We start from the raw sequence: 27235 nt of genomic DNA, 5'->3' as shown, positions 1-27235 counted from the left end.
CTTGGATGTTGGTATAGATGGGATTTAAAAGCTTGGATATGACACACTTCACTATTGCTCTTACCCTCACTCTCACCCTTAACCTCATTCTCACCTAAGCAGCAATTATGTTCTCTTTGAAATGAGGGGTGAGTCTTTATTTATAGAGATTGACTTGATTTTTCTGTAATTAGTATCAATTTGGAGGGCAGACATGACACGTGTGATGATATGAATAGTTGGAAGACACGTGTTATCATGAAATTTTCTTTGATAATTGATAGAAGAAGTAATTTTACCCCCTTAAAGAAGGTGAAATGTTGTTTTAACCTTAAGCGACAATTATATTACTAGCTGGTCACTGATTTTCCTTTAATATTATTCAAAAAAAATCTTAAGACTCAAAAAAATCTTAGGAGATGTCGTAAGATCTATCCGGATTTGCAAAAAATTGGGTGGCAATAGTATGCGGTTTTTTACCTTTGGTTCCAACGACTTTGAGGGCCATATTCATTGTACGGGTTATGTGACATGGGATTGGCCGGTGGCATTGTTGCTACCTGTGCATTTATGGCAATTCTATGACATACTATTGTCATCTTAAGATAGAAAGGGGTTCTCTCCAAACTTATGAAGTTTAACATTCTAGGAGGGGCCATGGCCTTATTGTGGATTTTGATTTTGGGCTAGTTTGATAGGCTTATTGCGGGTTTTTAGCTCACAAATAATTTATTCTTGTTCTAGGTAAGTGCACAGTTTGCTAGGGCTAGGTGTCTAATGAATGGCGCATAAACATCACGGTGGAATTCAAGAAGGTTTTAACTGTCTGTATTTTCCTTCCCACTTCTTTCTTATCACATGGCCCACTTGGGTGTTGGATCTAACTTATTTTTCGAGTGGATTCAATCATGCCGTGTGCATGGGTGGGGCCCACCTTAATATATGTTTTGTATATCCATACACTATCCATCCATTTTGCCAACTCATTTTAGGGCATGGGCCAAAAAATGAGGTAGATTTAAATCTTAGGTGCACCATGCCACATAAAACAATGGTGATTGAATGCCCACTATTAGAAAAATATTAAAGCCAACTATAATATTTTTTAACCATCCAACTTGTTGAAAAGGTCATAGGATGGAGGGAAGGCATAAATGTCAGCTTAATCCAAAACTTTCATTGCTCACAAGAACCTTTTAATGGCCAATCATCATTATTTCTTGTGTGATGTGGTCTACCTTAGATTTAGATCTACTCTATATTTTGGGTCCGTGCCCTAAAACAAGTTGGCAAAATAGATGGATGACATAGATATATAAGACATACATTAAGGTGGGCCCCACTACTATCATGGCTTGCCCACACTTGGTGTTACCTTGACTTGATGACATCACCTCCCCTCATTTTTGAGGTGCAGATTAGATGAAGTAGGGTAACATCATAGCAGGTGAGACCTTGACTATGGTCCCACATCCATGTATGCCTTGTATATATGTCCATGCCTTCCATCCATTTTGCCTGCTCATTTTAGGACATGGTCCCAAAAATAAGATAGATACAAATCTCAGGCAGACCACACCACAGGAAAAACAATGGTAATTGAATGCTCACCATTAAAAGCTTCTTTAACGCTCATTGTAATGTTTATTTGCTATACAACTTGCTGATAAAGTTACACAATCCTGGATGAAGGAAAAACACAAATAGCAAGAGCTTCATCCAAAACTTTAGTGGTCCTAATAATTTTTCAACAGTGGAAATTCAATTCCTATTGCATGGTCCACTCGAGATTTGGATCTACCCTGTCTAAAAATCTTTTAGACCATGTACTTAAAAAAGATAATACGGCATGGAGATACACATATATTGAGGTGGCCCCACAGTCAGGGTGTCACCCATGGAAGTAAATTGCGCACAATACTGAGTTAACTCTGTAGCACCCATTTAGTGATATATGTATTTTATCCACTCTCGTTCATCCATTTTATCAGATAGTTTTAGTGAGTGAACTAAAAAACAAAGCATATCCAAAGCTCAATTGGACCATACCACATGAAATAGTGTGAATTAAACATTTACCATTGAAGATTTATTGGGGGCTACAAAAGTTTTGGATTAACCTGATATTTGTGTTTACCTTTCATCCATGCCTGTGTCATTTATAAACAGGTTGGATGTCAAATAAACATTAGGGATGGAAATCATTATTCTCATTGGAAAAACATACAAAAAGTGTGGATAATCTACAAACATTCATGGTGGGCCTAATAGAATTTACTCGGTAGGATAAAAGCTTCCTTGAGGCAGCTGGCAATCCGATTTCGTCAACCACTGGGCTGTTGTCAACCAATCCGGGCCTCCATTTCCGGATGCCAATTGTGTACGGACAGCATCGGTACAGAGGTGGCAGCTGACACTGCACTGTTGGGCCCGCATTATATATATATATATATATATATATATATATATATATATATATATATATATATATATATGTGTGTGTGTGTGTGTGTGTGTTATTTAAGTTGTCCATCTATTTTTTTAGATCATTACCGGGCATGAGTCCAAAAGTGACGAAGATCCAAATCTTGAGTAAACCATACCACAAGAAAATAGTGGAGATTGAATAGTGTCCATTAAAAACTTGGTAAGGCTCACTGTAAAATATCAGCTTAATCAAAAACTTTTGTGGCCCATAAGAAGATTTTAGTCATGAGTGTTCAATCACCACTATTTCTTGTGATTTGGTCCTTATGAGATTTAGATCTACCTCATTTTTGGGATCATAATATAAAATAGTATAGAAAAAGGGATGGCACACACATCATGTTGGGGCCCACAGAGGGTAGCCACCTTGCTGTCAGTAGGCAATCTGTGTCCTCCATTTCCCTCATTTCTGAGTTCATGTCCCGGACGCAGATTGCCTGGACACCCTGTCACCGGCGGTATACTTGTGACCCGAATCCGTGGGGCGTGATGTATGTATTTGTCCACTCTGTCTATCCATTCTACGTGCTTCTTTTGTTATATGAACTAAAATTGAAGCAGATTCAAAGCTCAAGTGGACCACACCTTCGGAAACAACATTGATACTCTTTCCTAGGCTCACCATGATGTTTATTAGCCATCGCACTTATTTCCACCAAAGAAGTTTTTATGGGATCCCTATCCACCACAATCTTTACTTCTAGTTCCGGCAAGCGAATAATCATTGAGTCCTCTCTCCGGACAACACATACAAAGAGACCCGCCAACAGTTAAGTAGTTAGTGAACCTTTGAGAGATGGGTATGTATATTTTGGATTAGTTCATTTCTTTTCTATCTTCCATTTATTTATTTTCTTTAGTTATTTACTAGGGTGGGATAAACCATGACAAATTGCATGATTGCACTGATAGCAGCCACATGGCCATTGGACAATGCTCTGTGGGCTCCGCCATGATGTATGTGTTTTATCTATAATGTTCATCCACTTTGGATTATTGTTTTAGAGTATAGGCCTGAAAATGAGACAAATGCAAATCTCAAGTGGACCACTCTAAACTAAATCAGTGGTGATTGGATGCCCCGAAAAAAACTGCCTAGGCCCTTTTAATACCCTATGAGATTTAAGTCTGCCTCACTTTTGGACGGGGATTTCCTGCCAAAGCCTCAATAGGCTGGGAGTGGCCTACTATGATGTTTGTTAGAAATACATCTGCCTGTTTGGATATATTATTGTAGGACATGCTAGAGAATGAAATGAAGTGAGCCAACAAGAGAAAACAATGAAGATTTGTATGGTCATAAAAGTTTTGCATCACGGTATATTTTTGTTTTCACTTCATCTCAATGAGAGTGACTTTATAAATGGTTTAACTATAATGTAAACATCTAAGGTGGAGCCACAAGGCTTCAATGGTGGACATTTCTTTCCATAGTTTCCTCTCATGTGACTCACTTGAGTTTTGGATCCATCTCAATTTTAATCATGTTACCTAAAATGCATTCACAAAAAGGATGAACAAAGTAAATTTCTCTAAAAACATCACTATAGGCCCTACCTAAGCATCCAGCTCAGGAACTTCATGCCAAAGGCCTGGGCAGGAAATCCTTCTAGCTCATGTCCTGTAATGAAAGGCGGTTTGGGCCGTTTGGCCAGTGATGCGGCTACCAGCGAGGGGCTAGTGGCTGGTGCTCTATGAGAGCCATTCGTTTTTCAGGATCAGTTTTGGGCTTGATCTTAAAAATAAGGTAGATATAAATCTCAGGTGGGCCACACCATAGAAAACATTAGTAATTGAATATCCACTATTAAAAACCTCATAAGGTCCACTTTAATCTGTATTTGACATCCAACCTATTGATTAGGTCATTTGGGCCTGAACAAGGACCTAAATGTCAGCTTACCTAAAACTTTTGTGCACCTAAGAATTTTTTTTACTTTAGGCGTTCAATCAATACTTTTTCCTATAATGTGGTCCACTTGAGATTTGGATCCACCTCATTCTTAGGCTCATACTATAAAATGATTCGAAAAAAATGGATAAACAAGGTGGATGAAATGCATAAATCATTGTGGAGCCCAAAGAGAGCCGACTACTCGGCATCGCCGATCCGGTCCCCTCTAATGGAAATGGATGGGCTACTGGCAGGTGCTCTATGGGACATACTACAATGTTTCATCCATGCCGTCCATCTATTTTTATAAATTATTTTATTATATAAGAGTACAAATTACGTATATACCAATCTCAAGTGGACCACATTACAGGAAACAGTGTTGAATGAACGTGGACCATTTAAAATTTTTTTTGGGCTCATAAAAGTTTTGGATCAAGCTGATCTTTGTTTTTTCCCTTCATATATCTCTTTATGACCTAATCAACAGATTGGATGTCAAATAAACAGTACAATGGGCCTTAGAAGGATTTTAATGGTGGATATCCAATCGCTATTATTTTCCTGGGGTGTGGTCCACCTGAGATTTATATCCCTGTAATTTTTCGGATCAAGCACTAAAATGATCTGCAAAAATGTATTAACGGCATGGATGAAACACATACATCATGGTGGGTCCCACAGACCACCGACCACCAGCCACCGGGCTAGTGGCAGGGGGAGTAGCCAATCCGTTTCCCCCTATAGTGAGCTGGAAAATGGATGGACGGCGTGGATAAAACACATACATCACGGCGGGCCACAGTGCAGCGTCCAAATGCAATATGCGTCCCACACAGACCTATTCCTGGGGCCCACTCGAGTCTTGGATCGGTCTCATTTTTTGGCTGACGTCCAAGCATAAGCTGGAAAAACGGATGGACGGCGTTGATTTCTCACCAACATCACGGTGGGCCCCACCTACCCTCCGACACAGGAACTACGGTCGGCGGTGGCAGGCAATCGCGTCCGTTGGCGAACGTCCACCCACCCGAGTACTGTACTCGACCAGGGATCCGAACTCGCACCAACAGCCCCCAAACCCTCCCTCCTCTCCCTCTCTCAGATCCCTCCCTACGTTCGTCTCTCTCTCTCTCCTCTCTCTCTCTCTCTCTCTCAGCTAGGGTTTTGTAAAGGTACGCCTATCTGCTCCTCTCTTTCCCATTTTCTACTCCAAACAGGAAGCGGATTGTAATCCTCTCCTGTTTTTTCTGCTGAAGACTGTAATCTTGCTTTTCTGTTGCTGTCATCTTGTTATTCGGTGGTAATTAGGGTTTAGAATGGGTGTTTTGTGGAAGAGCTTTGTTATTATTGTTTTAATTGAGTGGTTTGTGTTATTCCACTGATTTCTTGCTTTCGATCTGTTGAAATGTTGGAGAATAATCTATGCAATCTTCTTTGATTCTTCGTGGGTAATCCCAGTGGGGTGTGTTGAAGATGACTCTGGTGCCATTAGATTGTCGTTCTCTGGCAAGAACAGGAACAGATAGAGCGAAGCTTTTGGCGAATATATCTGGTGTGGAAATACTCTCCAACCGCTTTGGTGGACCCTTGTCGTGGAAACGATTTTCCCTGGCTTACTAGCAGTGGCAAATTTTCTTTGTTATCATTATTTCTTTAATTTTAAAGTTAATTTGAAATGTTTTTTTTTTCTTGGTATTTTGTGAAGATTTGTGAATTGGGTAGTGAGTGTTTGTTAATTAGTGAGATTTCTTTTGTACCAATTGGAATTGTATCTTTTATAGTGTTTGGTTTTCCAATTACCATGGTAATTAGGTGTTAATGGGTCATGATTACTTACACCTGTTATTGCTTGGTGACATCGCTGACATTTGACTGCAATGATTACAGTCTATAATTGTTTGTTTTACCAAGGGAATTCTTGTCAAATTGTAACTTTAAATCGTAAAAATGTAATGCTTACAATTTCCTTCACCTGTTACTTTATAGGTGTACTTAACTCTCGTTTTCATGCCGTAATTTTCTCTTAAACAAACACCCTGAAATAATAATGATGTCTCATTTACTTTGAATTAGACTGGAAATTGGAAAACCAAACTGGCTTTAAATTTCAACAAGCTCGACAAATTCCAGCTTCTGCTTTCCACATTAGAAACCTTAGATTCAGAGATCTGGATACAAGTGTTAGAGCATTTAAATCCTAGAAAATGGGAGGAATTTCAAGCTACGCTTCTAATTTCAGGCTTTCAGCCTGAGACAAAGGAAACAGAACTTAGTGGCGAAGAAGAAATTCTATTAGATCAACAACTCCAGATATCAAGGCTACAGCATTCTATATAAAAAACAAGATACTTTCACTTCAGTGACATGAAGTTAGGGCATCTGAAACTAGACAAAGAACATATAAAGAAAAAAGTAAATAAATAAACAAGTCTACAGTCTTTTTGCTGAGACTAAGAAGAATAGAAGAAAGAAATTAGGTCAATATTAACAATCCAGCATCCAGGATATCAAAATCTACCAAAATCTATGAATACACTTCTAATTTTCATTTTCAGCCATAAATCTGAATCTTGATATCAGGAATGCAAATTGCATACAAAATGTGAGAATCCAAGTTTAGTATCAAATCAACTTCATTATTTAACATAACCAACAGATACACATCTAGGAAGAAAAGAAACTGTCTTTGCTAATTGTTTAAACATCAAAATCCATATCCTAGGAGTCAGGATGCCAAAATTCTATTGTAACCAACATCTGCAATCGTCCATTTCTTCTCAGGTGCTTAAGAATCCATGTATCTGAATCCATATATCAGATCATACTTATTTCAAGAATAAACTGCAAACGTCAAGATTCTAATTTCAGCTTCAAAAACCTTATTCTTTAAATTTTAAATAGTGTGCATAGCGTTCACTATGTAGCGTAGCATGGCTACATTGCTATGTAGCGCATCAAAATAGCGGTCGTAGCATGTAGTGTACATAGTGTACACTACGCTATTCTCTCTCTATATCTCTCAACTAATTCTAATGTTGTTAATTGAATCGATGATATAAAATGGTGGTGAGTGGTGACCCATCCTTCTCACTTGTGGCAATGATGTAGAGCTATCCAGACCATTCAAATAGTGGGTCTGATTGCAGATGGAGAATATTTGTAGATGTACCCATATTAGGCAATCTTAACCATCTGTAAATGGCCCCCCACTTTTACAGCTGAGGACTTATTACTTGTGTTTAATGGAGTGGAACTCACATTTTAATAAAAAAAATTAAGGACTTCAGAAACTCCTCTTAAGAACCTAACATTCAAACGCATGCACCCCTCTGGCCATCAAATCCCCATTTTCAATTTTCTCAATCCACAAAAAGTGTTGAAGAGGAGATTTCTGCCAATCAATCAACCTGCAGGAAGGTCCATTTGTTGTATTTTCAGGAGCATTAAAGCTGAAACGAAGGAGAAACATCAGATTTCTCCCTTTTCACATTCGTGTGGCTACAAAGCTCTATTTTTCAGTTTTTTGATTGATCGAATCTCTTCTAGAGCTTGATAGAGGTATGTTCTTGCCCCGTAATATCTGTGTTGATCGTGTTTTGGATCACACAAATTGTGTAATGTTTGTTCGGAATCTTTCATAGACATTCACAAATACATGAGAAACAAGGCATCAGGAGACTTAAGGTCTCTTTGGATTCATGCACATTCCAGGTGTGGTGTGGCTTAGTACTTCAATTTCCTTTTTTGTTCAAATTTTGATGTTTCGAGACATATATTTGGATGCATGAAGGCTTTAGTTGAAGAAGTGATGAGTTTGTAATGCCATTTTGATATTTTGGAATACAGGTTCAGTTGTTCTAAGCATGAGGTTTTTGAACTGATACTTAACTAATTAGTTTGGTTCCTGCATTTTTTGGGTGAAATTTCCATGTTCTGAGATCTGGATTTGGTCCTTCCAAGAAATGGATTTCTCAAACTGAAATTATAATCCCGAGTTCTGCAACCAATGGTGGAATTTCCATGCTTAGCAATGGTTCTCTTAGAATATTTGGGTAGGCTTGGAATAACTGCTCATACTTGGCCAAGTGGATTAGGATCTGTTTTATGTTTATTTCAACAATCTTTGCATTTTCACGAGTAAAAAACTTCCGTGATTCTGTTACACCAACTGGGCTGGTTATGTTTGGCTAACTCTCAATTTTGTATGTCTACAGCCAGGTCCTTGTTATTACTTTAGCATCCAAAATCAAATTTCAAGATGGCCACCACAGCTGCAGCAACCTTTTCCACTGGTTCTATTGCTTCTTATGGTCCCCAGACTTTCTCAGGATCAAAATCCAATCATTTCACTGTGAGTTTCAATTCTCCAAACTATCTTAGAAGCTTCAGTGGTCTGAAGGTGGCATCATCAGTAAGCTGTGAATCAGAGGAATCCTTCTTGGGCAAGGAAAGCAATGCTGCTCTGCATGCAGCATTTGCACCAAGAGTGGAAAAACAGAAGCAGAGTTTTGGTAATTGTCTCCAACCTCGTGCATCGTCTTTTAAAGTGGCAATTCTCGGAGCTGCAGGAGGGATTGGTCAGCCCCTTGCACTTTTGATCAAGATGTCCCCATTGGTCTCAGCTTTGCATCTCTATGATATTGCAAACGTGAAAGGAGTTGCAGCAGATCTCAGCCACTGCAATACCCCCTCACAGGTTTTGGATTTCACCGGGCTGTCTGAACTCCCCAATTCTTTGAAGGGTGTTGATGTGGTTGTCATTCCTGCAGGAATCCCGAGAAAACCAGGCATGACCCGTGATGATCTCTTCAACATCAATGCAAACATTGTCAGGACCCTGGTTGAGGCTGTTGCCGATAACTGCCCAGATGCTTTCATCCAGATCATCAGCAACCCAGTTAATTCTACTGTACCAATTGCTGCAGAGGTTCTCAAGCAGAAGGGTGTGTACAATCCAAAGAAGCTTTTTGGTGTTACAACCCTGGATGTTGTCAGAGCAAACACATTTGTCGCACAGAAGAAGAATCTGAAGCTCATTGATGTTGACGTCCCAGTTATTGGGGGGCATGCCGGAATCACTATCTTACCATTGCTGTCGAGGACAAGACCATCAGTAAGCTTTTCAAATGAAGAAGTAGAAGAGCTGACAGTGAGAATTCAAAATGCTGGGACAGAGGTTGTCGAAGCAAAAGCAGGTGCCGGGTCAGCAACACTGTCTATGGCATATGCAGCAGCAAGGTTTGTAGAGTCGTCTCTCCGAGCTCTGGATGGAGATGGAGATGTATACGAGTGTTCGTATGTCCAGTCGGAGCTGACTGAGCTTCCCTTCTTTGCATCGAGGATTAAGCTTGGGAAGCGAGGTGTTGAAGCTGTGATGTCTGCTGATATTCAAGGGCTGACAGAGTACGAGGCAAAAGCTCTGGAGGCCTTGAAGCCAGAGCTGAAGGCCAGCATTGACAAGGGCGTGGCATTTGCTCAGAAGGAAGCGGCAACCGTTTGAATGTGGGAAAGAGTACTGCTTATCACCTTAAATGGGCTGCGGCAGAAGAAAAATAACAAAGAGAGGCTGACCATGCATAGACTTGCTTTTCAGTTTTGTAACGTAGATAGAACATATTCCTGTTTTCGTCATGGGGAAATGCTATCAAAAGAGAAGTATAGAATGAGATAGATGTCTTTTGGGTTGTGAAGAATTTAGCAATTTGGTTAAGAGGGGCAGCATCCTTGTGGTGCCTGCCTCCCTAAAATTTCTGTTCTGATTCCGAGTTGGTTTTAAGTTGACTCATGGGGTCATGCAGAGCCCGGCCTGGAACCGAGTTTCTGGATGACTTGGTTTGAAATCTTGTCAAGTTGACTCGACCGAGTCAGCTAGTTGACTCGAGGATCATGCTAAGTCATGCCTTGAACTGAGTTTCACGAGAACTTGGCTTGAAATCTTACCGAGTCGACCAAGTCAATGGAGTTGACTCGATGGGTTACACTGAGGTAAGGCTGAGTCAGGCCTAGAACGGAGTTTCAAAATGACTGGCTTGAAATCTTGCTGAGTCCAGTTGACTCGGCGAAGTTTCAGACTCACCAAGTTTTACAACTATGGTTTGTCAAGCACCCTTGAACATGGATCGGATAGTTTTCGGCCCGTGTGGGGAAGTTAGAGATTTGGTTGGTGGCACATTTACAAGTTATATTTCTATGATGGTAGTTGGATTGAATGGATTATTTCTTGTGAATGACGAAACTGCTATCCCACTAAGTATGGATGGATTAGTTTTTGATAATGACCTAACGTGTGGAACACCCAAATAGTGTGGGCCCACCAAGTTGTATATTTAAAATTCCACTTTGTCTATGATGATGCTTATATTCAATGTATATACAAAGATCATCCCAATAAACGACTCATATCGGCCACAAAAATGGTAAAAATGAAAAAATATGTCTAAAATCTCCATGGTCATGTGTGGCCCATACGAATTTTGGATTAGGATGATTTTTGTATGTTCCCTTTACCTTGTGAGCTATACGTGATGAACAGGTGTGATGAAAGATACACACTATAGTGTTCTCACATACAAATATGTGGTTGGCTTTCCATCCAAATGGCTCTTTGTGGTGACTGTCCATGATCAAAGCAAAAGAGCCAAATTATTAGAAGGTTGAAATAATTCAATTGAGAGCTTTGGTTTGTTTTCCATCCACCATACAGTGTATGGTTTGGATCATTAGAACTTAACCAGATTCAAAGGCCGCGGTCCCGACCTATCTTATTTCATTATGCTGGATGTATTTGAGCAAACCATCACAAGTTTTTGCAAAGACGAGTTTACCACAACACTAATTACCATTGAGATTCCGTCATGAGATGCTCTATTCATCAGTTTCGCCAGCTCACGTTTGGTCCTTGGATGTGTTCACAAAAATGAGGCTTAAATTCAAATGGGCCTACCATAACGTTTTTATCCTATCCAAAGGTGAGTTCCACAGGATGAAGTGGAAACACATATAAAATGTCACTGGGCCCAAGAAGGTTTCAATGGTGGATCGTCCCCATCCCCACTGCTTCCTGTGGTGTGCCTCAACTGAGCTTTGAGTTGGATGATTTTTGGGCTCAGGTCCTATAACGAGCAGTCTCAACAGATGTGACACACAATATCCCGGTGGTCCCACAGATTTTTGATACAAAGACTCCATGTTGGTTGGATGTTCCCATCCAGATTCAAAACATTGGTGGCCCATGAAAGTTTCAAAGGTGGACACCCATCCCCTCTGCTTCTTGTGGTGTGTTGAGTTTTGAGTTTGCCTGATTTTGGGTTCGTATCCTAAAATAGGTTGGTGCAACGGATAGATTAGGTGGATTTGACAGCCATTATCATAGTGGCCATGCAAAAGAATTTTATTAGACTATCAAACAGGGCTGGTGTGAAATTCACGTTCGGTTTCTCAGTGCATGGGAAAGAGAAACCAGAGCAGTATATTTTAAGTGTCTTTCCAGCTAACATGCCACCCGTGTAGGACATCCATACCATGCAGACAGTAGGCCCCATCATGAAGATCACCTGGCAGAAAAATAATGGGCCAATCTGCTCCTCAGGAAGGGAGACACTGTCGGAATCAACGGACAACAGACAATCTGATCAACAAACAGGCGTGGCCGATCTAATTTAGTGGATCAGATTGATTTTCATGATGAGGGCTACCATTTACATGTTGGCACCAATTACAGGGGATCGCGTGGAAAGGTACGGTGCAGTTGCCTGTAGGTGATCAGTTCTTAAAAGAACTGTTAGGGTAATGAAGCACAAAAATAGTGAAGGGGCACCTTTGTAACGTTCCGGGTTAGTATACTTACAACAAAGGGGAGAAAGACCAACAGGAGGTTTTCAAGGAACTACATTTCAGTAACCAAACGGCAACAAATGTGCTGAAATACTTACAGTTACTCCCAATTAATACATCATCTTGCACGTCATCCAATTCGAGCTCCTTCTCTCAAAGTGACGAATTTCATAGTATGGAAAGATTGCCTGATGTTATGGGTGATGGCTGTGACCGGAACCAGCAATCTAGGTGGGGTACCCCCGTGGGGCCCACCTTGATTATATGTTGTGTATCTATGCTATCGATCCGTTTTGCCAACTCATTTAATGACATGAACCCAAAAACGAAGCAGATACATATCTCAGACCACACCACGGAAACAGTAGTGAATGACTATTAAAAACTTCTTGTGGGCCACGAGTTCTGGATCAAGCTGATATTTGTGCTTACCTTTCATCCAGGTCTGTGTGACCTTATCAACAGGTCAGATTGCAAATAAGCATTACAGTGGGCCCTAGGAAATTTTTAATGATGGGCATTCAATGACCACTTTTCCTGTGGTGTGGTCCACCTGAGATTTGCATCTGCTTCATTTTTGGGTTCATTACATAAAACGAGTTGCCAAAATGGACAGATGGCATAGATACAGAGAACATACATCAAGGTGGGCCCCACGTTCAGGGTACCACCCACATCACAGGTTCCAAGGTCGCAGGGAAGTCGCGTCCCAGGAGATAACACACAATACATATGATGCTCACACAAATGATGATGTGAAGAGAGGTCAGTTAGGTAGACGCACTGAGACTCTGCAACCAAAATAGACATACACTAACACACTCAAATGAAATACTCAGAACAGAAAAGACGTCTGATAGATGGCCAAGGCATCCCCCATCATAGAAGCTCTTCTGCTTGCCAATATATACTGTGATAAGAAGTAGACAGCTTTCATGTGTACAATCCACTTCCAATGACAAAGCAGCAGCTACAGAACCAGCTGCTACTTGCATGACGAGGCATGGTGGTCTGAGCTGCGTAAGCATGAAGGCAGCAAATCCTCCTGCAGAAAATCAGAAAAAAAAACAAGAAAAAAATCACAATGTGAATGCAGAGCACACATAAAAGCAAGCATCATCCACAGTCCAAAACTGCAAACAAGGAAGCTGAATCACATTCAAAGAAGATTGGTACTCTATATCAGTTCCAAATTTGGAATCTTTATCAGCCACCCCACTATTTCAATCCCATGACACCATTATTATGAATTCCCTGCAACGAGTGAGCTCTATTGCAGTCGGACTGAAAAAGGGATGTGCTTCACCTCTGAAAAATTGTCCACTTTTTCCAATCAAACCAAAACACAAACAGAACAGTGAAACTTTAGGGAGGCAGGCACCACATGGATGCTGCTGCCCCTCTTAACCAAATTGGTAAATTCTTAGTAACCAAAAAGACATCCATCTCATTCTATGCTTCTCTTTCGATAGCAATTTTGCCATGATGAAAACAGGAATATGTTCTACGTTACAAAAATGAAAAGCAATGGATATGCATGGTTGGCCTCTCTTTGTTATTTTTCTTCTGGCGCAGCCCATTTGAGGTGATAAGCAGTTCTCTTTCCTGCACTCAAACAGCTGCCGCCTGCTTCTGGGCAAATGCCACGCCCTTCTCAATGCTAGCCTTCAGCTCTGGCTTCAGGGCTTCCAGAGCTTTTGCCTCATACTCAGTCAGCCCTTGAATATCAGCAGATATCACAGCTTCAACACCTTGCTTCCCAAGCTTAATCCTCGACGCAAAGAAGGGAAGCTCGGTCAGCTCCGACTGGATATATGAACACTCGTATACATCTCCATCTCCATCCAGAGCTCGGAGAGACGACTCTACAAACCTTGCTGCTGCATATGCCATAGACAGTGTTGCTGACCCGGCACCTGCTTTTGCTTCCACAACCTCTGTCCCAGCATTTTGAATTCTCACTGTCAGCTCTTCTACTTCTTCATTTGAAAAGCTTACTGATGGTCTTGTCCTCGACAGCAATGGTAAGATAGTGATTCCAGCATGCCCCCCAATAACTGGGACGTCAACATCTATGAGCTTCAGATTCTTCTTCTGTGCGACAAATGTGTTTGCTCTGACAACATCCAGGGTTGTAACACCAAAAAGCTTCTTTGGATTGTACACTCCCTTCTGCTTGAGAACCTCTGCAGCAATTGGTACAGTGGAATTGACTGGGTTGCTGATGATCTGGATGAAAGCATCTGGGCAGTTATCGGCAACAGCCTCAACCAGGGTCCTGACAATGTTTGCATTGATGTTGAAGAGATCATCACGGGTCATGCCTGGCTTTCTTGGGACTCCTGCAGGAATGACGACCACATCGACACCTTTCAAAGAATTGGGGAGTTCAGACGGCCCAGTGAAATCCAAAACCTGTGAGGGGGTATTGCAGTGGCTGAGATCTGCTGCAACTCCTTTCACGTTTGCAATATCATAGAGATGCAAAGCTGAGACCAATGGGGACATCTTGATCAAAAGTGCAAGGGGCTGACCGATCCCTCCAGCAGCTCCAAGAATCGCCACTTTAAAAGATGATGCCCGAGGTTGGAGACAATTACCAAAACTCTGCTTCTGTTTTTCCACTCTTGATGCAAATGATGCATGCAGAGCAGCATTGCTTTCCTTGCCCAAGAAGGATTCTTCTGATTCACAGCTTACTGATGATGCCGCCTTCAGACCGCTAAAGCTTCTAAGATAGTTTGGAGAATTGAACCTCATGGTGGAAGGCTTGGATTTTGATCCCGAGAAAGTCTGGGGACCATAAGAAGCAATAGAGCCAGTGGCAAAAGTTGCTGCTGCTGTGGCGGCCATCTTGAAATTTGGATTTGGATGCTAAAGTAATATCAAGGACCTGGCTATAGACATACAAAATACAGGGTTAGCCAAACATAACCAGCCCAGTGGGTGTCACAGAACCAAGAAATTTTTTGGCTCATGAAAATGCAAAGGTTTTGGATGTTAAAGTAATATCAAGGACCTGGCTATAGACATACAAAATAGAGGGTTAGCCAAACATAACCAGCCCAGTGGGTGTCACAGAACCAAGAAATTTTTTTACTCATGAAAATGCAAAGGTTTTGTAATAAAATAAAATGGTTCCTAATCCACTTGGCCAAGTACAAGCAGTTATTCCAAGCCTACCCAAATCTTCGAAAGAAAAAAAAAAAAAAAAAAAACAGTTGCTAAACTTGGCTTTTCAAGAATTCCAAGGAAAAAAGAAAATTTCTTAGTTCTGGATGTAAGCATGTTTCCACAGGGGAAAAACAGGTGTATTTGCATGATGTTTTCCATAGCTTTGTTTACCCATTTTACCTCTGGCAGATGGTTGATTGGAATGGGGAAACTCGAATTTAAAGGATTTCTAGATTTTTTTAGTGTTCAGTTCTGTTTATAGGAAAAAAGAATGAGAATTCATTAGGTATGAGAAATTCAGAAAGTGGAATTATCTTAACCACAGTCCGCAGGTAATTTTCTTATAGAAAGGCAGTCCCAAATGGTTGATGTGATTGAGACAAATATTGTCTTTAGTGGTTGTAGAGACTTAAACACTAACTCTTACTCACTGAAAATGTCCATTCCAGAAGGAACTATTGGAGGACATCCTGGATGTGGATAAATAGGAAAGTGCCAATAATTTGGAATATTATTCTCCCATTTGTAATTTTTCAGAAATGTGGAAATAGGAATCATAAAATTTATTGTGAGAAGTCTTCCTTGGGAAAGTTCGTGAGGAGTGCCAAGATCAACTTGATCACATGGTGCAACGGCAAGAAAAGAATATGTGACCAGAAATAGGACATCGGCTGCTTATGAGAAAGCAGAGCACTTGGTGATTAAAATGGAAGAAGCCTTCACTGGAGTTTCAAGCTCAACTATTATGATTTTATTTATTTATTTATGAGCAATCAAAGGAACTTCTATGGTAATTCATATTTCAATCCTGTGAGTATCGGAGGAGCAGTATGTGAGGATCAAGGGAACAATATAGTTCCTCTGAAGATGGATCCCATCTGATAAAAGCATTTTGAGTTAGTAACAAAGGCAAGGCAGAGGTCTCATTGAACTTGGAAGGGCTTATGATTTTCAGGTCTTTTAAATCAGGTAGGTTAACTGTGGCAGATGATTGAAACAAGGCAATATCATGAGGAAAGCAAATCCTAGCAGATGAGGGTCAGAGTAGATGCTTAATTAAAGTTAGATGTGGTGGCTTCTTGGACATATCTATGCTTCATACTACAAAAGTGAACAATTTGCTAGTATAGCTAGGAAGGAATCCTCCCACATCGCTTTGCCTTGAATTCTCTGCCCTTCGGCAGCGGATCTTTTGTTTGTTTGTTTTTTTTTTTTTTTACTGCAAAATTCCTGGAGTATTTTTAATTTACCAAACAATACCTTGACTAAATTGAAGTCCCAAAAGGTGGTTTTCAGAAGGTGGAATCACTCAAAATGTCATCATCTATTCTTTTTATTATAAAAGGTGGAGTTGATCATTTAGAGCCCTATCCTTGTGTGTATGATATCCAACCTGTCCAATCGGTGCACCCTACCATGATGACTAGAAGAACATAAAATCAGGCTATCTAATCATAATGATGCATATGACCCAAAGACCTCCAAATTCAGGCGTGAGCCACCCAACAATTCGATCGACCTAATCTTTGGTTCGTCTAATGATCATGATGATGTCATGCAATACACACACCGCATGGGCCTCACAATGCTTGAATACACCACTTTTTAGGGAAAAAAATATAAAAGGACATTTTGGCCTTTCAACATCCGAAAAGAGCACCATTTGGTACTTTAGTCAAGGCATTGTTTGGAAAAAAATGATAAATGTTGAGGAACTTTGGGCCAAAAATACCCTTTTTTTAATAATGTTATGCTAATTATGAGACCCAGATAAAAATACATGTAAACATTCCCATCAACTTTTAAAATCAAGTCCTTTTACTTTCAGCTTCAACAACCGAATAGTTTGTGGATCTGAGGAAACTAATAGAGACCTTCAAACTCAGCATGCATTCTCTGCTTCAATTGGATCAAATAACAAAATACCGACAAGAAGAAACTATATCAAGATATCTAGCCCCAGAATTCAGGGCATTAGATTTCAATGAACTCAACAAATTTCGACATCTGCTTTCTGTTTCAGAAATCGTAGAGTTCAGAGATCTAAACACAAGTCTCAGAACATAGAAATCCTAGAAAATGGAAAGAATTTCAGACTAAGCTTCTAGTTTTAGGCTCAAAGCCAGAGACAAAGGAAACATAAACTTATGGGTGAAGAAGATATTCCATTAAATTAACGACTCCAGATATCAAGACATCACATCAAAAAAAAGAAAAAAAAGAAGAAGCTACTATCACTTCAGTAACCTGAAATTAAGGCATCTGAAGCTAGACAATGAACATAGAAAGAAAAAGTAAATAAATAACCGAGTTATGCTCCAGTCATTTTTCTATGACTAAGGAGAAGCATGAGAATGAAATCAAATCAACATTAACAACCCGGCACCCAGGATATCAATATCTATCAAAATCTATGAGAGAGAGATCCGTAGATCCCTCTCATCTCTCCTCATCTCTCTCCCCTTTATCCTATCCTTATCTACCTCATATCTCTCGTCTCCCTAACAAACTTTCTTTCTTAAGGGAGAAGGCTTGGGAGAGGAGTCCTACAAAAAATAAACAAACAAAAGAAAGGGGGAATGTAGAGAGAGAGAAAATTGTAGGATCTCTTATCTCAATCCTAAGTGAAAACCCTAGAGAGTGCCATTTGTAGAAAAAAGAGAGTGGGAGAGAGGGACGAATCAGGAAGAAGGGCTTATTCTGGTAAGTAATCCAATGTCCTTTTCTTTCTTTCTTTCTTCTTCTTCTTCTTCTTCTTCTTCTTCTTTTTATTTATTTATTTATTTATTTATTTATAAAATAAAAAAGAAAAGAAAAGGAATTTCTTGTCATTTTCATCATATCTTCGCTATGAACGGGTTGGATTAGCCACACATTCATCAAAATGATCTGGTTGATGATTACTGAAAAGACCCATTATATGTGCATTGTCTTTGGCGTAGAGATTGGTGTGGGGTCACTTTGATGTATGGGGTTGGATCCATGAGGGTCACTTGATTGTTGGGGTCGAAATGTGCTGGGACCCCAAATATCAGATTGATCCGACTGTCAGATGGGCTAAATCGATTGGATGTAATCTTAGGCATTAAATAGTGTATTATATCCTGTGTTGGGTTGTCAGACGCATCATATCAGATCTACACCGTCCATCCTAATTCTGGGATCAACCTACACTGATATCTAGATTATCAGATCAATTTAACCATCTGATGGGCCACACTGATCAAAGAACAATTGTTATCAACCATGTAATGAGAACAATGTGGACCCGGGATGGTTCAAATCTGACGAATCTATTGGCTCTCTCTAAAAGAATCATGAGGGAGTCTATGGTCAGTCTGGATTTGACCAATGTGGTTAATCGGGCATTAAACCCTAATTAATGGAAAGCTCCCAAAATTTAGATCAGATCTGTTAAATTCGAATTTGAAATCTGAAATGATGGGTCCATTATAATTTACGATTCAAGTAAATGATGCATATTTGGATTAATTAGATGGCGTTGGATGTGGTCAGCCGCTTGATTTGATCAAGTGAGTTCCACCTTAGGATTTGGTGATTGCTAACCTTGTGTAGAGGGTAGGATCGGAAAGAATTAAATTGTAAATATTGTGAATCCTTCGTTTGGACCCATTCTAGGGATCTAATCAATCAGAGGTGGGCTTCACAATATTAAATTAATCTTCTATCAGGAACTTATTGAGAATGCTTAAATTGTTTAGGGTTTAATTAGTGTCGTCGATTGGATTAACCGTGCAACCGGAATCAGTTATCTATTTATCCAGGTGAGTGATCCAATGTGTTTCCTCTCCAATTAAGTTTAATGTAGTTTAATGTAGTTGCTATGTTGATTATAATCGTTGTTGTTGGCTGACTTAATATACTTAATGCTTATTTCTGTTTACATCTGTATAACTGTTTCTTTTGCGCTAGTATGGATGAGCTGTTTTCCTATCGATTAATCTCTTGTTGTTGTTTGAATTATAACATAACTATCATACAGTAGATGATTGTGCCTACCAAACGGTAGATGAATTATGCCCACCATACAGTAGATGATTGCGCCTACCAATCGGTAAATGATATATGCCTACTATACAGTAGATGACTCTTACCTACCAAAAAGTAGAAGTCTCATAGATTGGATAATTCAGGTTGGCAAATTCCAATCGAAGCAAGTGGATGGTTACCCCCACTTGAACCATTAAATTTTACGTAAAGATGTTCCATTCCAATTACACTCGTATAGTACTACATTTCTCTTATTTAGATGAACTGTGTTGGGTTCACTCATTGGGCCTGGCCAACTGACGCTTGATCTATAAAACTGTACTGATATGAATGAGGATGAACAGTTGACACATGAACAGGAAGAGGCGGCCGAGGCTGTGAAAGATCCACGAGAGATGTGCCCATATCTCACGGAAGAAGAATTGGCTGCCCTAGATTGATTTCATTTATTGAACTTGATAAATTCTTAGTTTTAAATTCTATTTACAACACCTTGTTTAGTTGAGAAGATGATGTTGCGTTCGATTTGATTAGGATGTTTCTACACATGAATTTGAATAATTGTTCCTAGGTTTATGAATTCTACATTGGACCAAGGACCCAGGTGATGGACCAAATTTGATTAGTATTTATGAATTTATTAGGTTCAATTTGAGGAATCTGAATGTGTTTACTAAATATATGTGAATTTACGAAAATGGAACTTAGAATGAACCACAAAGATTTACTTATCTAGTCTGAATAAACCGTAAACCCATTAAATGTAGTACACTTAGTGTATGTGCTGCGTCACAGAAATTGGGGCTGCGATGCTCACTATCGGTACACGAACTTCGGGGCATGACATTTAGTCTCAAATTCAACTTCATTATTCAGCATAACCAGCAGATACACATATAAGAAGAAAAGAAACTGTCTTTTCTAATTGTTCAAACATCCAAATCCATATCTCGGGAGTTGGGACACAAAAATTCTAACTTAACCAACATATGAAATTGTCCATTTCTTCAGAGATACTTAAGAATCCATGTATGATGTATCTGAATCTAGATCTCAGATCATACTTATTTCAAGAATAAACTGCAAACATCAAGATTCTAGTTTCAGCTTCAAAAACTAATTCTTCAAAGAACCAAATCCAAACCATAGAAGAATAGTGATATTCTGTCAGACCTACAAATCAAGTTCATCATCATTTCAATTTCAGCTAACTAAGACTTTAGGGATCCGAATACAGATCTCAGAAGATGGAAAATTCACTGACGGTGCAGAACTCAGGGGTATAATTTCAGTTTGAGAAAACTATTTCTTGAATCCAGATCTCATAACATGAAAATTTCACCCCCCCAAAAAAATGCAGGAACCAAACTTTTCAGTTTAGTTTCAGTTCAGAAACCTCATGCTTAGAACAACCAAATCCATATCTCAAAATATCAAGATGGCATTACAAACTCATCACTTCAGCTATCGAAGCTTTCACGCGTCCAAATCCATGTCTCAAAACATCAAAATTTGAACAAGAAAGGAAATCAAATCCCTAATTCCAGTTCTAGAAACCTGAAACTAATGGATGCGAACCCAGATCTAAGACCACAAAAATTCTACAAGAAGCCCTGCGAACCAACGACCATTTTCTTTCATCCTCAAACAGGAAAAATGCCTAAGCAATATAGAAAAAGAAAGGAATTCTACCTAGCGTACAAAGCCAGATCTCAAAGCAGCAAACGCTATAAAAATCAACAAACCAGATCGTTATTCAGCTATAAGAGTTCAAGAACCAAGATCCACATCTCAGATCATCAAAATTTCACCAGAAAAAACACAGTAATCAAGCTTATAATTTCACTTATAAATTCACAGCTTCAAATCAAGACCTCAGGATATCAAAATTCTATATGAAAAAAAAATAATAAAATACAAATCCAGCGATGTTAAAGCTCACACATCCAAATCCACAGCACCGAACATTAAAAAATTCTAAAAAATGCAAAAAAATAAAAATAAAATCAAGATTCTGATCTGAGTTCCATCTAGCTGTAAATGGACTGAAATCAAGATCCGAGAATTCAGAAAATATACCAGAAACCCCAAGACTCGAGCTCCGATTTTCAGATCCGGAAAAAGGAAAGTATTCGATTTAGGGCAAAGAAAAAATAGGAGAGGAGAAATGCGAAATACCTGAGTTGGGAGATGGAATATGTTCGCCTCTTTTTCCTGAAATCCGACACCAACTCCACAAAAGCTGCAAGAGTTTAGGAGCCGACTTTGAATAGCAACCAACAACCCCGGAGAATATCCCTGGGAGTGGAGCGGATCTGGTGTTACCCGGGTAACACCGTAATGGGTGTTTCCCTGATTGTGGGGCCCACCTTGATTTATTTATTTTATATCCATTCCGTTCATCAGTTTTATCAAGATTAATTTACTGCATGGTACACAAAAAATGAATTATATAAAAATTTCAAGTGAACCCCACCATGGGAAACGTCTGTCATTAAACACCCGCCAATATAAAATTCATGGGGCCACCATAAATATCTTTTGACATCCAACCTGTTGATAATATCACACAGACATGGATGAAAGGAAAATAAGAATATCAGATTTATTCAAAACTTTTGTGGCCCACCAGAAATTTTTAATTGTAAATCTTTGGTGTGGTCCATCTTCTTCATTTTTCGGTTCATCCCATGAAATGAATTAGAAAAACAGATGGACGGCGTGGATATAAAAAATATATATTAAGGTGGCTCAACGGTAAACCTATCCGGTCTTAGTGGCTCCCTACCGAATCATCTTTGACCGTTCGTTGTCGAAAGTCCCACGGCTCATATTACGCTATCGAGTCGGGCTTTGTTTGACGGAGCCGATTAGGTGAGTCCCTGACAATGGCCCACCTTGGTGTATGTGATGTATATCTACTCTGTCTATCAATTTTCTCAGCTCATTTTAGAATATGATCCAAAAAATGAAGCAGATCAAAATCCCAGGTCCACCACACAAAAGGAAATGGGTGATTGAAGGTCCAACATAACAATTATTTGCAATACAAACTATTGATAATGTCACAAGGACATGCTCGGTGGTCCAATGATCTGAACCGTCCATGTTTTGGGTTGTGTGTGATACAGGCTACATTGAGAGCTTAGGCTTAATAGTTGATTGTGACCATCACCATCTTTAGGTGAATTTACCACAATGAAAAGAGAATTTTTAGCAACTCAAAAAAATCAAAGGTTAGGATCATGAACTAACGGGTACGTTGAGGTAATAGCTTATTTACGGTAGTAACGAGACTATGAACGGTTCAAATCAATGGAATATATCAGCATGTAGGGTCGAGCGGCTGGCAATACACGCTGTAATCGCGACAGAGGCAAAACGAACCCTTGTTCCAATCGACGGGCCCTACCGCCGTCACCGCACCATTTGAAATTTGGAACAAAGACAAAAGGTGACAGTTGGGCAATGATTAGTGTCGCAACCGTCCATCTAATGGGCCTACAATGTGTGGACCCACCCAATGATCTTATTTTTCCACCACGAAAATACGGACATTTTCATTTAAATCTCCGGCTTTAAAACTGTAAATGTAAAGTGAGTCGTCCAAGTGTGTGGCCCACCCACTAGGAGATAGAGGGACACGCGGATTGGGTCCTACCCGGCCCGTCTCTAGCCTCCAATGGGCAGCTCTGGGGTTGGGCACACCATGATGTATTGTATCCTATTATTCAAGCTGTCCATCCCTTTTCTCGGATCATTTTAAGTCATGAATATAAAAATTAGGCAGATTCAACTCTCAAATGGACCACACCACATATAACTCTTGCATTTAATGCAACTAAGCTTATTATTTAGTGTGGTCCACTTAAGAGATGGATCTACCTCATTTTTGTGTTCACACCTGAAAAAAGGAATGGACCACCTGGATAAGCAGATACACCACGGTGGATGCACCCACAGAACTGCCCGTTCGGGGATAGATGGGGGTAGCGTCCGAGATAGAGAAAAGTGTAGAGGTTACTGGTAACCGACTACGCATTATTTTGACAGTTTCGAGTTACACGAGCAGTTTTCTCATGCAGCTTGGTAATTGCTCCAGAATAACAAAAAAAAAAAAAAACATCGAAGAATAAAAAACGGATAGATTTTGAGTACCAATTAGTAAAGCGCCTGTTTGGTTATTGGGCTCAAATGTAATTACATGTAAATGAATAATAATTATTTACTCAGGTAATTAGTACATCTTTCTGAATCCGGATGTGACAACTTACTTTTTAAACATTTAAACCGAGAAATTTGCAAAATCAATATGGGGCTCAGGGTGATGTATGTGATGTATCCACACCGCTCATTTCTTATGCTAGTTGAATTTAGAGCGTGAAGATCCAAAACTCAAGGGGACCACACCATAGGAAACAGTGAGAATCAAACATCTACTATTAAAAAATTTTTGGGGCTCTTAAAAGTTTTAGATAAAGCTGATATTTGTGTTTTTCTCTTATCCATGTCTGTGTGACCTTATAAATAAGTTAGATGATGAAAAAACCTCAATGTAGGCCCAATGAAAGAAATGACTTTCAACGGCATATGAATTAAGACTATTATTTCCTTTCTTGCAGGCCATTTGAGTGTTGAATTTGCCTCATTTTTCACCTCATGCTTCAAAATGTTCTAATAAATTAGATGGATGGCGTGGAGATATCATATACATTACAGTAGGGTCCACATATTTAAGTCAACACCTTTGTACTGATTTTCGAGGTGAAATTACTATCACCTTTTCAAAAGAGGTGAAAAAGTAATAATTACTTATTTTCTAAGATTTACATGTATCATGGAAAATCAAACAGGCCCAAAATGCAAATGAATTAATTGTGAAGGAAAGTCGAGTTTTATCACTGACAGACAATTTATATCGTGAATTTTGCCTAAAGAAGAGGGTTCCTTTATACGTTTAAGTTTCTCATACCAGTGAAAGTGGTGTAAAATTATTCCTACTACATGAGATGTGTTCGGAAAAATCCAACATCTGAGTTTCCATCTTCAGCTGCGATTTGATCCTAGGACTCACTTCTAGATATACAATTTCCCAATGCATCTTCGTTGCATTTCCCTTTTGATTTTATCTCGATATAATGAGACATATATTACGAAGATAACCTACCCGAGAACAAGAGCACAAAAGTCATGGGCGTTGCTTGCTTCTTCAAAGTCGCGACAACTAGATATCTTAAGAAAAAAAATCATGCGATTTGGTTAGAGTGCAAAAAGTCCCCGAGCCATTCTCTACATAAATGCAACCTTTGTAAGAAGGGTTTTCCATGAGGATATCCGATTGCCATGTGTGAAGGTTGAGACCCATGTAAACTCCAATCGGGAAATCTTGGCTAAACAAAAAAATAATCCACTCAACCGGACGAATTAATAGATTGAGTTTTATAATCTTGAAATGCTTCTGATCTAAATATGATTGGATCACAGAACATGGAGTGTTGAATATACACGCAAGGACTCTCTTGAGTCTTGGGTCCAGAGAACTAATTTTGCATGCCAGAACATTAGGGCCTATTTGGATAGTGATATTAAGTTGTATTAAATGGGATTGCATTACTAATCCCACTTTAAAATTTGGTATGACATGTTTGGAAGGAGTCTGAGATGGGATTAAAATTAACTTTGCAGACTTTGCAAAATGAACCTTATGTTGGAAAGTGTGATATGGGATTACTAATCCAATGAATGATGGATTTTTGCTTCATCCAGGTTCAATCCAAATGCAATTTGAAAGTAAATCCTGTGATTTATTTTTTAATGCATATATTCCAAACATGGAATTAGAAAACATGAGATAAACCCAATCCAAGACAATACCTTACACATGCATTTATTGTTAACAACCACCACCTTAATCCCACCTAATGCAGTTGGCCAAACAGGCCCTTATTGACTTGTCCTCTCATGATAGACGGACCATATTAATGCCTTTAATTTTATCGATGTATTCGGAAAGGCATTTCGTTATGACATCAGTTTAATGGGCTAAACTGTTCCGCAACTAAATTGCTCTTGTGGCTGATCAAATAGTCAAAACGAATATGAGAAAGGTAAGCCAAAAGAGAATGATCTTACACAAATTTGGTCGAATAAGAAAATTCTCATTAAAAAATGGCCGAAATATATAGATGGTGATTTCGCCCAAAGATGATCAATTTCGACCAAAGATAGTGATTTTCAATTAAATTGGCCAATTTCAACCAAAGTGACCAATTTCAATGAAAATTGTTGTTTTTTAAAAAAAGTTGTCGATTTCGATTGCTATGGCCCATATTTTATTAGTGGGAGATGGGTGGAAGCTTTAAGGCTCCTCATCATGGGTGCATAAACCGAGGATGGGGAAACCTTAATCTTCTACATATCGAAAGAGATGATTGAAGGCTTTTGTCCTATCTTTTGATCCAATAATATACAATGAATCAAAGTGACATGATGTTGTGAGCCACAAATGTGTCATGCTTGGATTTTGAATATAATAAGCTGTCTTTGAATGTCGTGATTATGGCATCCACGAACATGGTAGTTGACCTGAATAAAGGCGAGAAACTAGATAAAGATAATTATGATATCTGGCACTGTAAAATATAACATCTTTTGGATGAGCAAGGAGTTTTAGAAACCCTAGTTGTGAGCATGGACTCGTTCGAAGAGGGCAATACTGCTCATCACTGGCGCCATCAGGAAGAATTCCAAAACTGGCTTAAGAGGGATCAGTGCATGCACTTTTCTCTATTAAGTAGCATGTACAATGATTTATAAGGCAAGTTTGATTGATATTCCACTACCCGAGAAATGTGGAATGCCTTGACCCTTGCATACATTGGCACCACCATCACTACATCAAGATCTTTGACTCTCAAATTCGACAGTTATCAGATGACTCCCAACGTGTCGATGGTTGACATCCAAGAAGGATGTCAAAAATAATACGTGACTTAAAAGCAGTGGAAAATGTGTTTATAAATGAGCAACAGATCTTAGCAGTTTCGCTCTCCCAACATGTCGATAGTTGAGCATTTAAGAAGGATGTTAGCAATGATATGTGACTTAAACGCATCGAGAAATGCACTTACAGATGAGCAACAGATCCTATCAATTTTGCGCTCTCTTCCAGACTCTTAGGAATATATGAAGCTCACAATGATACACAATGAGAACGTAAAAACCTTTGCCCAATTGTCGCATCATCTGTAGTTGGAAGTTGAACGCCAGTCTGCGCATAAGTATGACGTCGCATTGTTGGCAGAGCCTAACATGCGCAAGGGAAAATGACCACAACGTAAGCGTAAAGGCAAAAATTCCTAAAAGAACAATCAGGAAAGAGAAACACATATTGAAAAGCGAAATGGTTGAAAATGCAAGTGAAGAAAAGGAAGCGGAAAGAAAGACAAGTCGAAAGTAAAGTGTAACGCTTTAGATTTTCGCCAATTCAGGTTCTAAAAATCCTCAAAATTTTTTTTGCTAGATATATTTTAATCTTACACCTAGTGATCTTTAATAGTTGATCCTAGCGAATACATTGGTATTACTATTATGAGAACCGTATAAATTCGAATAGATACCCATAGGAAGTTGAAGACTATGCCTGATCACCTAAATCTTTGGACTAACCTTATGATCTTTTAGTCAATGGCCAAGATTTAGGCGATCCACTGTTAATAAATCAAAGTAATAATAAGTTAATGAAGATCCACCTAATACTAAGACAACTAATGGATTATATCATGATTATCCCATCCTAAACCGAATTGACCGAATTACCCTTGTAACCATCAAATTAATGGCTTAGGATAATTA

At 39.2% G+C, this 27235-nt stretch overlaps 2 protein-coding genes across 3 annotated transcripts; one reads left to right on the top strand and one right to left on the bottom strand.

Moving 5' to 3' along the window:
- The first annotated feature begins 5375 nt into the window (after positions 1-5375).
- On the top strand, positions 5376-10029 carry LOC131250849 (malate dehydrogenase, chloroplastic-like). Its single transcript, XM_058251204.1, has 2 exons — positions 5376-5535; positions 8578-10029. The coding sequence occupies exon 2, from the start codon at positions 8622-8624 to the stop codon at positions 9861-9863; it is 1242 nt and encodes a 413-aa protein (XP_058107187.1). The 5' UTR covers positions 5376-5535; positions 8578-8621; the 3' UTR covers positions 9864-10029.
- A 3527-nt stretch (positions 10030-13556) lies between these two features.
- On the bottom strand, positions 13557-21677 carry LOC131250848 (malate dehydrogenase, chloroplastic-like). 2 transcript variants are annotated; one of them, XM_058251202.1, is made up of 2 exons: positions 21560-21677; positions 13557-15093 (listed from the first exon to the last, which is right to left on the bottom strand). In XM_058251202.1, exon 2 carries the CDS (start codon positions 15047-15049, stop codon positions 13808-13810), a length of 1242 nt encoding a protein of 413 aa, XP_058107185.1. In that variant the 5' UTR covers positions 15050-15093; positions 21560-21677; the 3' UTR covers positions 13557-13807. The 2 variants fall into 2 exon arrangements, with proteins under 2 accessions (XP_058107185.1, XP_058107186.1); XM_058251203.1 differs by lacking the exon at positions 21560-21677 and adding an exon at positions 21461-21557.
- Positions 21678-27235: the final 5558 nt, after the last annotated feature.

The sequence above is a fragment of the Magnolia sinica genome, chromosome 7 (genome assembly GCF_029962835.1).
Source record: "Magnolia sinica isolate HGM2019 chromosome 7, MsV1, whole genome shotgun sequence".
Lineage (NCBI taxonomy): Eukaryota > Viridiplantae > Streptophyta > Magnoliopsida > Magnoliales > Magnoliaceae > Magnolia > Magnolia sinica.
The sequence above is the reverse complement of the archived record's forward strand: the minus strand, read 5'-3'. Positions and strand labels throughout refer to the sequence as shown.

Coding starts and splice junctions, on each gene's coding strand:
- LOC131250848 (XM_058251202.1), bottom strand. CDS start 15,049: ATGGCCGCCACAGCAGCAGCAACTTTTGCCACTGGCTCTATTGCTTCT.
- LOC131250849 (XM_058251204.1), top strand. CDS start 8,622: ATGGCCACCACAGCTGCAGCAACCTTTTCCACTGGTTCTATTGCTTCT.